This window comes from Ciconia boyciana, chromosome 1, assembly GCF_034638445.1.
Source record: "Ciconia boyciana chromosome 1, ASM3463844v1, whole genome shotgun sequence".
NCBI lineage: Eukaryota > Metazoa > Chordata > Aves > Ciconiiformes > Ciconiidae > Ciconia > Ciconia boyciana.
Window position 1 is genome coordinate 162,575,376 of NC_132934.1, and position 13,188 is coordinate 162,588,563.

Below are 13,188 nucleotides of genomic sequence, written 5' to 3' on the forward strand. Positions count from 1 at the left end.
ATGTACAAAATAGGCTTTTTGCAATGTAGAGGAGTGTAACTTAAAAACAAACAAACAAACAAAACCCCAAAAACAACACACCAAGAAAAATACCCCACCACCACTCTCTTGAACATTTTAAAGCAATTTGAAAGAGGATGGTTAGTTACTATGATAACATTTCAGCGGGAAAACTGAAAAATTGGTTTATGAGAACTATAGCCTTTTTGATTCACACCATTTAAAAAAGAAACCTCTGTTAGCTTTATTATTTTGAATCATCTTCAACCTTCTGTTATCTGGAGCCCAAGCCTGGAAGTTAGGTCTGAAAGGTGACTTTCAAAAGATTGCAGGTGAGAATTGTAGTTTGCTGCTGCAGAGACATGAACAACACATGCTAAATTTTGCCTTTTGCAGTGGTGGTGTGTGTATGGGGAAGAAGATGAACTCTAACGTTCTTTGAGGAATTATTTTTCTTTTACTGTTTCGTTTTGGAAAAGGAAAAGAGGACTTAGCAAAGATAATCTCATTCCATGTCAATACAGTTGGTTTAGGCTAAGCTATCTTCCTCAGTCTTAATAAGAAGCCTTGATTGTATTAGGGCCAAGTTCCTACATTTCCTTTGTCAGTTTTCTTGTATAAATATTTCTTAATACCCTGCTTCAGCCATCCCAACACTTATGGAATGCTGGTGCTGAGAAGTTTTTTTAAAATGGTGAGCAGGCACCTGGAATTATTTCTACTTAAGTGCTTTAAACATGGCTATTTCTTCCAGAGCATCAGAGAAATCTTACAGGGGGCAGGTTAAGCTGACAAAACCCAGCCACCCATTCTAGCAGAGATCATATTTAAAAGAGATCAGAGATCATATTTAAAAAAAAAAAAGGCAGCTTCTTTCATGGCTTTTTTCTTTTAAATATGATCTCTGAATCTTAACTTTCATTGGTATATACAAAAATAAGTAATTTATCAGGAAAAGGTATTTTTTATAAAAATAAGACCTACCATAGCTCACTGTGTGCAAAGTATGTTTGTCTACATGAATGAATTCAGAATTGTAATAAGTTTTATTAGCATGGTTTATGCATTCATTACATGGCTTCTAACTTTCAATGCTTTTTTCCTAATTAAAACTGTGACTTTATTATTTAATTATATATATTTTCCCAGTTTGTTCATCAGTGCAAACATAATGTGGGACTAAAATAGATATATTTACTTTAGTGTTAATTACAATTAATGCTTAAATAATACTTATTAAACAAAACCATATCCAGATTAGCTATCCTAAATTATAGCTCATGTACTGTTACTAAGTAATCTTTGCTTCAACTAGAGTTAATCTTAAAAAGACAAAAGTGGAGGCCATTTTCTTTAACAACATCAAAAGAGCCTTACGAGAAGGGTTGTTATTTTGGCATTTCAAAATCATTTTTAAAAGTCATTTTCTGATTTTTGTTTAGTTCTAAATTTAATATTTGTAATTTTTTTTATTTTGAGGGTTTTTTTTTTACACAAATATGTTGTTTAAGGAATGCCATGTATTTGTGCAAGCTGACATATAATTCTGAACATTGAATCAACTCACAGTTCCCTGAGAATAGGAAGTACCAGGAATACAGACATACTGGCCTGGTTTTGGCTCAGAGTTAATTTTCTTCCTGGTAGCTGGTATAGTGCTGTGTTTTGGATTTAGGATGAGAATAATGTTGGTAACACACTGATGTTTAGTTGTTGCTAAGTAGTGCTTACACTGGTCAAGGACTTTTCAGCTTCCCACGCTCTGCCGGGTGCACAAGAAGCTGGGAGGGGGCACAGCCAGGACAGCTGACCCCAACTGGCCAAAGGGCTATTCCATACCATATGGCATCATGCTCAGTATAGAAACTGGGGGGGCGGGTTGGCCAGGGGGCAGCGATCACTGCTCGGGGACTGGCTGGCGTCGGTTGGTGGGTGGTGAGCAATTGAATGTACAAAACAAGTGATGCACAATGCTTTTATTATCATCATTATTTTCTCTTCCTCTTCTGTCCTATTAAACTGTCTTTATCTCAACACATGGGTTTTACTTCCCCCCCCCCCACCCCCCCCCATCCCCTCCCGATTCTCTCCCCTATCCCACTGGCAGGGGAGGGTGAGTGAGCGGCTCTGTGGTGCTTAGTTATCAACTGGGGTTAAACCACAACACATACCAAGTCTGTCTGCTATGTGTCAGCTTTAAGATACTGTTTTAGGAAGAACTTTTAATGCAATTGCAATTATATGAATCCTCTTTACAAGTAAAAGCACAAACTTCATTAATATGAGTATGTTATGTGATCGTAAATAGTCTCTCTTCTTTTGAGAATCTCAGAATTTTTACTTTGTGCTATTTACAGAAGCAAGACAGCTGCCTTAACAGATGTCAGGATCAGGACCATGAATGAAGTCATAAGTGGTATGAAGATAATAAAGATGTATGCTTGGGAAAAATCATTTGCGGAACTTGTGAATGGTTTAAGAAGGTAATCCTGGAAAGATACAGCTTGGTATACGATCTGTATCTGTTTCCATTTTTTTACGTGTCAGTAAGTGCATTATTTTGTGCTTTAAAATGCAGTTTACTTGAACTTCTTTGGCTTTTTTTTAAAACTTTCTATAGCAAGAGTGAAGGAATGGAAATATATCCTAAGGGGACAGAAAAAGAAAAAAAACCTTCGATATATATAAATTCTGGGGTTTTTATGCTTCTTTTTATGGTTGTGTTTAAAAACAGCAACTAATAAACTGTGGTAGTTGTAATTGAATGATTGCATCCTCACTGTTCTGTAAACTAGTAGCAAGGAACCAATAAGCAGACATTTCCCTTCTGAGAAATGTATGGAATCTGACTTCCTGTCCTAAATGATAGCATCCTCAGGTAGTACTCTGCTTTCCTTTCTGCGTTTTGAAGTATTGCTCAAGCCATCTGGGAAGGGTGGAGTGGGGAAAGACAGCAGCTCAGAAATTCCCTAGTTGTTCAGCTGGCAAGGCCAGCTGAGTTTGGTGTGCTAAGGCATTTCATTTCAGAGGTCCATCAGCATCTGATTAAAACTTATTAATAAATTCGATTTTTCAATCGATATTTGTGCTTTTACTTAACAATATAAGAGCATTCAGTGCTAAAGGATAACTGTAGGAGTTCAGGTGCATATTTCTCATCATTTAATTTTCATGTTATGTCCCTCTCCAGCATATGAGTAGAAGGTTGTTATCCTGCTGTAGATTCTCTGATTATTTTTTTTTAAACTTGTTTTATTTGGAATTCCTTTTTTTGAAAGTTTTTTTTTTCCTTTACATCTATGTGCAGGCTTGCAAACTTGCTAATGTTCCCTGAGACGTTTCTTCCCACGCACATAATCCTTTCCTCCTTCAACTTATAGGATCCTATGCTGATCAAATGTTCTTGATTAATTGACAGCTTTGCTCTCTTGCATGGAGCCAGAGAGGATATTTCTTTATTGAAAGCTTCCTCCATGGGCGTATTCACATCACTAAACTTCAGATTTCCAAGTTCAACACCTCATTAGGATTAGAGACTTCCTTTTTAATGATGAAGAGAAATAAGCTCTTCCAAAACACGTCTTGAGCTCTCTTTCTTTTCTTTAACTGCGTTGTGGAAAACTGTAGTTAAAAGTCTTAAATTCAGCCAGGTGATTTATTGCCCAGTATTTCCACAGTGGGTCTTGGCAGTTGCTAAGACGACATCTGAACTCCTCCATTACTCTTTTTTCCTGTGGCTGTCCGTGTTAGTTTCCTTTTATATAACTCCGTGTCTTAAGACAGTGTAGTATATTACATACAGCCTGTGGGTAGGCTGTAATTTATCTGATATTTATGGAGAGCAGCACAAAGAAGTTGCTGATTATCCACAGATAGTGAGAGGATTATTAAGGATTATTAGAGGGTGGGAAAAGAGTTTCATCCAGGATTGTAGAAGTAATTGAATTAGACCCAATTCAAATAGTTTACATACAAATGTTCTTTCACTATACTCTGGAGGAGATCAGAGATTGTGAGCCCTTAAGCTGAAAAAGTAAGTCTTTGAAACTCTTTGAAAGCCTGTCAGTTCAGCCAATTTGGCAAGTATAGTGGGAAAGTTGCTTAACTAGTTTTCCAGTAGTGCATCCTGCATCCTTCTCTCTGTTAAGTGAGGACTTAATTTACTTCAATTGTATAATCATAACTTGAGTTTCTAACCTTAGTATATAGTTCCAAGTGGAAGGTAATCAAAATGATCAAGATTTTCCCTGAGAATTGCCAGAATATTTGGGAAGAGAAATTAGGAATTTTCAGGATTTTATATTCTATATTATTTTAAGCAGATAGAATCAGAATCCACGGGGAAGGAGTAAGTTGTTATGGCTCTCTTGATAAAGAAAAACTATTATTTTAATAAGAAGTTAAGCCTGATGGCATCCACATTGTAGATAGTGCAGTAACATTTTGAGGACTGGACTTGATGAGTCATTTAGAAGTGGAAACTGAAATTTAACTGAAGTGGAAATTGAGAACATATGCATCAGCAGTTTTTTGGTTGCTGGAGGGAGACTTATGTGTCTGTGCAGCACTTCAATCGCTATTTAGCTCGGGTAATGGCTGGCAGAACAATTGGCCTCACAGATCAGTATTTTCTGAATTATGAACCAGAATTCCTAGAGCAAAAGAAGCCAGGAGCAGGGTCTAGATCGGGAAGGCTTTAGACAGATCAAAGGAAATACTGCAAATCCTGTGATCCAGCTTGAGGAGCAGAATAATGGCAGATACTTGGGCCATGGGTGAACTCTTGATCTTTTGGAAGTTGCCCTGTTTTTTCAGCTGCAGAGTACATATTGATCATATCAGGAGTTTTGTGACTGAACTCTACTGGATTTTGATATTGGAAGGATAAGGAGTTTGTGGGTGCTTGGCCGTTATACAGAGGTTTTTTCCTCTTTGCTCTTGCATGCAACCCAGAAAGATTCAAAGCAGATTAGAATCTGAATTAAAATACTAGTTTGACCAAAGCAGAAAAAAAAGAGTATTTTAGTTTTCTGTCTCTGACAAATAATTATTTTCTATAGCTACTAAGATATTAAATGTAATAATTTTCCCCACTCAATTTCTAAGCCTTTTACATTATTTTTTTTGTTATTTACCGTATAACATACTTCCTTTATAATTCTTTACATATGAGTTGGGGTGGTGCAAGGGGAGGAGAAAGGATATAAAAGTAAAATCCTCAGGGGGGGTTTTGCTCATCCTGTTGTTGTTGAGGGCAACTGTAATGAGAGAGATTGATGTGATTGTTTATATTTTGCATTTTTAGGAAGGAGATTGCCATGGTTATGAAAAGCTCCTACCTTCGAGGACTGAACTTAGCCTCTTTCTTTGTGGCAAGCAAAATAACAGTGTTCATGACTTTCATGGCATATGTACTACTTGGCAATGTTATCTCTGCAAGTCGAGTGTTTGTTGCAGTGTCCCTGTATGGTGCAGTAAGACTGACAGTAACTCTGTTCTTCCCTGCGGCTGTTGAGAGAGTATCTGAGGCAGTGGTTAGCATACGACGAATCAAGGTATGGTTATTGATTTGAATGGTATGTGGATTTCTTCTCTTATTCTAACATTGTTTTAATGTCACTGACAAATGTAGCCTTATTTTAGTTTTGCGGTTTGGGTTTTTTAATGAAACAACCTATTTTGTTTGAAATCTGAACGTGTTGCTGTGTGTGCATGTGCAAAAACATGACATGCGCTGTAGGGCAGGCTGAAATGTAGTAGACAAGTGTACGTGCAAAGAGGTGTTGTAGACATTTTTGAAGTAAGAGGAAAGTATTTGAAGTATTGAGAAAAATGTGTACAGATATGCAGATATGTTGGGATTGGGAGTTGGAAGACAAAGCAGGCAGATGGGAGCTGTAGGATTCATATTCATATTCCATGTGCACCGCACTACCCTGTCAGATACGGAGGACAGGTGTGAGCCCTAGCTGGTGTCTTGTGGCTGCTTTCAATACTGGAGTGAAGACTCAGATTCATTAAGGATGAACATCAGTAATGCACGTTCTGACAGATGGACTTTATTTTGTTTGGTTTGCTGTGTTTAGTGTGTGTTGTGAATTATGTAGTCATGTTTGCTGCATGTACCAATACTTTAGCATAAACTGCAAGAGCGAAAGACTTAAATGCAAAATGCATTTAGAATTTAAAACTTAAAAAATCTCAAATTGTCAGGTTATCAAAATACAGAATTAAAGCATGTCAGCCATTTTAGAACTTAATTTTGCAAAAAACCCAGATTAATCTAATCTATAATAGGGAAAACAAACACTTTAGATGTAATCACATGGCTTTGCGTAGCGTCACTATGCCATTTGTTGATGAAAGTAGCTAAAAATCTCCTGGTTTATTTTCTTCTCCATGTGCTTGAATATAATAAATCAATTTTTTTTGTTGATAAATTTTCTAACTGTACTAAGCCCACACAAAAACCTATGTATTAAACAGGTGATCTTTGCACTTCAGAGAAGCGTTTTGTAAAAGTTGATGCAAATTGACTTAGAAAAGGTTAATATGTGAAAATCGTGACCACAGCAATATTGTAGGCATTAACATTTATTATTATTGCTTAAACTAAAGTGTGGGAGGGGAGAGAAGTGCTTGGGATGCTGGATGTTGCACACTGTCTTTTCTGTGCTCTCATATACCCTGTGTTCAGCTGCAGGGCAGTGCTCTTTCAAGGGATCTTTGAAGCTGTGCAGGTTGAGAGACATGGATGGCTGAAAAAGATGCCTCAGGACCAGGAGAACAGCACTTGAGCAGAGGCAGTGACGATCTGTTCCTTTTTTTCTCATCTCTGTTTCCAGCATACCCTAGTGGTCGTATGATTTTGCTTCTGACAGGTGGCTCCAACTCCCTTACACTTATGATTCCTTAAGGATGATTTTTGGAAACCAGCTCCAGAATTGAGCTTCATTGGACAAAGATTTGTCCTAATGAATCTGTAGCATCCTTGATGCCATCACCAACTTTTTAGCTTCTATTTCCCAAACTGTTTCAAGGTTGGACATTTTGCTACTGAAGGACAAGATGCTGCCTGACCAAAGATGTGTTACTGAAATGTAAATAAGTGGAAAGGAATTAGGAGAAGAGAGTAGGAAATACAGAAAAAATGATTAAGATGATGGCTAGGTATATTTGGGCAAAACTGAATAGGTTTTGCTTTTTTTATTTAAGAAAGTGCTTTCTCTTAGGTTTTGTAGAGTAAGTGAGGTTTCTGCATTGATCTTAAAGTATGCTCAGATGGAGAGAGGGAAGCAGGAGATACTGTGTTTCAGGTGACAATAAAGAATGATAGTCGGATGGGAAGTAGTAGCCTTTCCTCCATATTCATTTATACATACCTAAGAACGGTGTGGTGAAAAGAATAGTGGTCTCCTTATTATGTTTTTCACCTAAGCTCTCTTTTCCCGTCACCCTAGCTACACATCTGAGAGCTGGTCTGCATCTCTTCTTGAAGTTCATTCCCTCTTTTGTGATGGAGTGAGTGGTTGTTTTTCAGAGGGTTATTTTGGCAGACACGCAGAAAAGAAAATAAGTTTCAGCTGGTTACAAAAGATAGAGGTTTCTCTTTCAAGGACACAGTCATCTCTCAAGCTAATGTTTGCTTCTCAGCATCCTGTGGATGGTAGCAACTTTATTTTTCTCTGCATGGAATATTATTAAGTACAAAAAGAATAGAAAAATGTTTTAAGAGAACTTAAAGAGTCTCTAAGGCTTTAGTTATGTATTGCATTTGAAAGTTTTATTTCTAGTGTTGATTCCCCCCCCCCCCCCCTTTAAAATTCATGGTGTTAACCATATAACTTTATTCTTCATTTGTACTAGTTTTATTTGAAATCTTCCATATGTGATACTGTAACATTTTTGAGTTAAGTGGCTAGCTAGGATTTATACCTGGGATGAATGCTACTGCTAGAAGAGAAATTCCTGGTAAATGCAGAAACAACAAGAGACCGATTCCTTGCTTGTAATTGCTGTGTTATTTCAGCCATCCCCTAAATCCAAATCACACTTCGGAGGTGTTTTCTCAAGCCACACACCCCAGTACTGATTTAGGCTGTGTCTGGAGTTTCTTTCCCTGCCTACCACTCTCTTATCCCAAGTTCTGTTTTACACACGTACCCATTTGGGCCTGCCTATCTAAAACAGCGCTCAGCAATGCTCACCTGGCCGGGGAGCTCAGGCCATGTGTGGCTTTGCACTTTTGCCTTTTGGTGGAGATATATGTATATGTGCATTGAGTTTGCAGACTGCTGCATTAAAACACTTGACTTCTCAGTGCTCTCTGAAACGATACCTGCCAGTTGGAGCTTGGGCAGTACCTCTGTGCCTGTTAACACCTAGCAGTACTCTTCCTGCCCTCCTATGGCTCCTGGCATCCTCCTTCTGCTTCCTCTTAGTTACTGACTTCTGTAAGTCTTCAGCAGCTATCTCATGTCTGCAAACTGGTAGCTCAGTACTTTTTAACTAATCTTGGCTTCTAAGATCAAGACCTTCCTTCTTTTCTCAAAATATTGTCTGCTAGAGCCTATGTCTTTATGCTCTGTGATTCAAAGCATGATAGAATTTTTCTGTTTTTGTCTTAAAATTGTGGTAACTGTTACCCTTGAAAGTTTTCTCTAGAATTTGCCCCTTTCATTTCTAAATCTGTTTGAGCTATTTATAATCTAGCATCAGGCAAGGTGTGCTAGAAGTGTGGCTGTGGTACAAAAGTGCACGTTTATGCAACTTGAAGGAAAGGTTCTCTGACTGGGATATAATGTGGAAGTACAGTAGTGAAAGTGCAATGATCCAGTTATGCAGGCGTAAGCAATTTTTTTTTTTTTTTTTTTTTGGTAATGCCCTGGACTTCCAAAGGAGGAGAGGCTCAGATAGTGTTCTGCAGCCTTTTTGTCACTTGACGAATGCTTAATAGGGACAGTGGACAGCTTCTTACTGTATCCTCATCATTCTTCTGAACGAAGCGACATAAGCCTTTACCATCAAAGCAGTGGAATGATAAGGTGTTACAGTGAGGGTTTCGCCACTTCTGCATGGGAAGGAGGAGTCAAACAGTTGTAAGATTTGTCAGTGTTTCAAGGAAAAGACAGGTTGAGTTCTTAAGGTCTGTTTGCTTCAGGAATTCTGTTTTATTGAGCAGGTGGTTGTTAGAGTCCTGTAGTACTTTTATGCTATTAAATCTGCACTTTTGGGTTTTTTTGGGGAGGACAGTTAGCTAGTTAGAGGTACACTGTTGAAGGAGTTACGCATTGCTTTGGAAATGTAATTCCTTGATCAGTTTATGGTTGTTTATCTACCCCCATAATTAATGTTCTGCTTCCAAAAACATGTGCTTGGGTTCCTTTTCCATTCTCAGTGTCACATTAGGCAATATCCTGTGCTTTTATTGCAGAACTTTCTGATACTTGATGAGGTCTCACACTTCAAGCCACAACTGCATGGTAATAATGAGAATGTCATTCTTCATGTTCAGGATTTGACTTGCTATTGGGATAAGGTAAATTTACTTCTACTAAATGTAAAGTATATTGGTGCTGCAGGCATTTTAAGTCTAAAGAGCAGTATGTCTATGTATAGCGTGCTGATGTTTTGTATTTCATCTTTTGTGTGTGAGAATCCTTTTAGTATGTTAAGCTAACTCTGTAGAATAGTACTGAAAACACTATCAAGTGCATCTTAAAAGTAGCTATTCCTGAATATTATACTAAATGAAAATCTGTGCATTTCTATGTGAAAATATCTCTTGTTATTAAACAGCACTGTATTGTACCTGAGATACTTAAACTGGAATTGACAACAGACAGCACAGTAAGGTGGGCCTTAGCGTATAATTTTTTTTCTGTGGCCTGAATGCTGATCAGTCCATTAGTCTAGAACCAGTACAATATTATACTTCTCGTAACAGATTTGAAAGCTTTAGAGACTAGTCTGCACGTATTTGTTACTCTGTGTATTTTCATTGAGACTGTTCAGCTACAAATTATTCTCTGCTTAAAATGTACCAAAACCACCAAAATGACTAGAAAAAGGGACAATACACAGGTGATAAATCTATTATGTATCCTTTTCTGTAAGAAAGGCAAAGATTGACTGTTGTTTCTGTTTTAAAATTGCAATTGCTATGGTAAGCAGCAATTTGTGACGAGTTGTTGGAGCTATTAGGAGCTGCCAGTATCCTTGCAGAAGGGAAGCTTCAGTCTCCATGAGACATGCTGGAAGCCCTAAAAATGAATTTTGCATATAAATGTAATGCAAATAAAATGTCACGTATTTTCCCATGTATTTGTATACCCTCTTCCCCTACATGTGCTGTGTCCTAAGGAAGATAAAGTGTGAAAACATGTGAGGATCTACCTACTACTACTGATACTATTCAGCTACAAAAGTGAATTGCTGTATTGTTGTGCTTTACTTTCTCAGAGTTGTCTCTGTGACATAAATCTTTCTGAGACATTGAACAAATTTTTAAAAAGTAATTGATATGAAAAACTTAATGGTGAATACATTCTAATGCAAAATGGAATGTATTTCTTAGTCTTTGTTTTCTTCCCAAACCAACATTGGTACCACTGTTTACAATTTATAGGAAATGGTTTTATAATATAAAACATGCCCATAAAATGCCCATAAAATACCCTCTTTTTTTTTTCATGAGTTGTTTATATTGCATAAAGCAGGGCAGCATGACTGGAATTACTAGTTTCCTTTCAATTAAAAAAAAAAAAAAAACAAACAAAAAAAACCAAACCAAAAACCAAACCAACAAACCACCCACAAAACTGTTCATGTAATTTTCATTTTGACATTTAATTGCAGTGTGCATGGGAGAAGAATAGTTCTCCCAGAACTATTAAGAGCAGCTCAGAAAGTTTATTTTATATACTCTTACAATGATGCAAAATAATTTGAGAGTTGCTCACTGAAAAGATGATGAGTTCTGAGAGAGAGAAGTTATGAAAGGAATAATAAAAATATGCTGTCCTTTTTCAAGTAACTGACTTAGCTTTGGACAATTTCTCTTTGGATCTCTGTACAGACACTGTACAGCTGGATGATAATTTTTTTATTTTTAAAGATTGTGAGCCAAAAGAGATACTAAAAATCCCCAACAACCCACAAATCCAAAATCACTGGAAATAAAAAAAGGGATTATTAGCTAGACATTTAGGAAAACAACCTAACATGGTGTGTTACAGTTTATCAAAAGATAAACAAAACCAATTAATTCATGGTCACACTCTTGTTTTACTAAGGCAAGTATTATCTTGAGTCCCACAGGCTAGTCTGATACCAGCGTGGAACAAGGGATTCTTCAGTATGGGTTTTTACTGATGTGCCTTGAGTTTACAAAACAGTCTGGCTGCTCAACTGAGCAACTTTAGATTTAAAATTCAAGCATTTGAACAGAGGCCAAATTTATCCCTTGTAATTTTAGTCGCTTAAATGAGGAGCCTAAGTAGTATAGTACTTCTGTGCAATATATGATCTCTGTACCCCTTAGATGGGATGAATTGCTTCTTTCTCTTGACTGTAGGATGTGTAAGGTCTGCCCAAGCTCACCTAAGGAGTTGCTGCCCCTGAAGGGATCATTCTTGTGTCCTTCTGTCCTCACACTCTGAGTCTCGGTTCCCTCCCTTGCGCTGGTGTTAATGCTTGTATGTACGACCCTGTGGTGAACCAGTCCAGAGGGATAAAGCAATAGAAAATGAATCACTTTTAATGTGATTTGTTTTCTGATAGCTGAGTCCCACGAACAACCTGTCTGCAAGGTTAGGCAAGAACAAGTGGCAGAAAAAGGGAAGTGAAAGATGCAGATAGTTGACAGCACATGGGGGAGCTGGGACATTTGTGGTAATGAGCTGTCAGATGAACTTAGCTGTAATATTAGTCTGTGCTCTAATTTAAGTGCCTCAGTTTAGTGCCTAAAAATAGGTGTGATGAATTCAGGACAAATTGTCTTTAATTATAAGGAATGCTATTTTGCAAAAATACCATGCCCCTTAGGTGTTTGTGGCCATGTTGTTTGCTTGCATTACTACTTTTGTACAGGGTCTATGATAGCTTACAATACTGCTTTCATATATAATATTTGGGTAATAGTTTAAAAAATTTTTGAAATTTTGTGTAATGTTTTTAGGCTCTTATGATATCTTTTTTTAAAAACCTGAGTGTGGGAGGAAATATCTTTGCAGTTTTGTGAATACAGAAGCACAACCTCAAGAGGTCTGAAGAAGGGCCTGTGTGTCTGAAAGCTTATTTACTTTTTCCATAAAGACTAATTGATTTAATAAGAGATATTTTCTCTTCGTACAAACTTTGCATTAAAAAAAAAAAAAAAGCCTTGGCTGCCATAAGTTGGTAGAGTTCCCCTGACCTTAGCACTAGCTGAGCACCTGAACTGTGTACTCTGGACCGAGAAATCAAATTCATGGTAAAATGCTGATTGGGAGGGCGGGGTGGAGAAAAGGAAAAAAGCCCCGTTGATGCCACCTTGTGGAAATTAATAATAGCAACAAAGGTTTTGCAGAGTTGCACAATGTGCACAAGTTTGGGTTCTCACAGTGTGACTCTGATTTTGTGTGAACCCTGTGCTGCTTCTGCGAGGTGGGAGCTATGGTGGGGGACGTGTGGCTTTGAGCCCTGGGTACAGTGCTGCCTAACCGAGTATTTCTCCTGGTGTGAGTGGACACGTGCGTGCTAGCCCAGCTCTCCCAGCCATCATAGGTGTGGATGGATACTGTACCCGTGTCTCTCCCAAATAATTTGAAATGAGTTGCAAGCTTCCCCTTTTCACAGTCCCAGAACTTGGTCCTGCGGCATCTTTTGTGCGGGGCTAGGTGGTGGCCTCTTCAGCCTCTTGAGCTTCAGAGGGTGGCTGGAGATTTTAAGCAGTCTGCAAACTGCTAGGAGGTACACTAGACATTCTTCACCTTGCTCTTTCTTGAAGCTTAAGGCTGGGTTTTTGTTTAGTCCTTTAATAGAAATACTACTTTTTTTTTTTTAAAATGCATCTATTTTCCTGTTTGCATTTTAATGTCAGTCATGCTTAGTGTGGGCTAAGATGCATGTAAAGGCAGATCCTGTTACAAGGGTGTTTTGCTTTAATGAGAGGGAGCTGCAAGCTGCACCAGGCCCTTAGGAATTGCG

General features: G+C 37.9%; 1 protein-coding gene across 3 annotated transcripts in view; it reads left to right on the top strand.

The window, feature by feature from the left end:
- The window catches only part of ABCC4 (ATP binding cassette subfamily C member 4 (PEL blood group)), a 156,930-nt gene that overhangs the window by 26,000 nt on the left and 117,742 nt on the right, over positions 1 to 13,188 (top strand). For all 3 annotated transcript variants that reach the window (XM_072849980.1, XM_072849979.1, XM_072849978.1), the window contains exons 7-9: positions 2,358 to 2,483; positions 5,306 to 5,555; positions 9,434 to 9,538. In XM_072849980.1, coding sequence (XP_072706081.1) covers positions 2,358 to 2,483; positions 5,306 to 5,555; positions 9,434 to 9,538 — 481 coding nt within the window. The remainder of the gene's footprint in view (positions 1 to 2,357; positions 2,484 to 5,305; positions 5,556 to 9,433; positions 9,539 to 13,188) is intronic.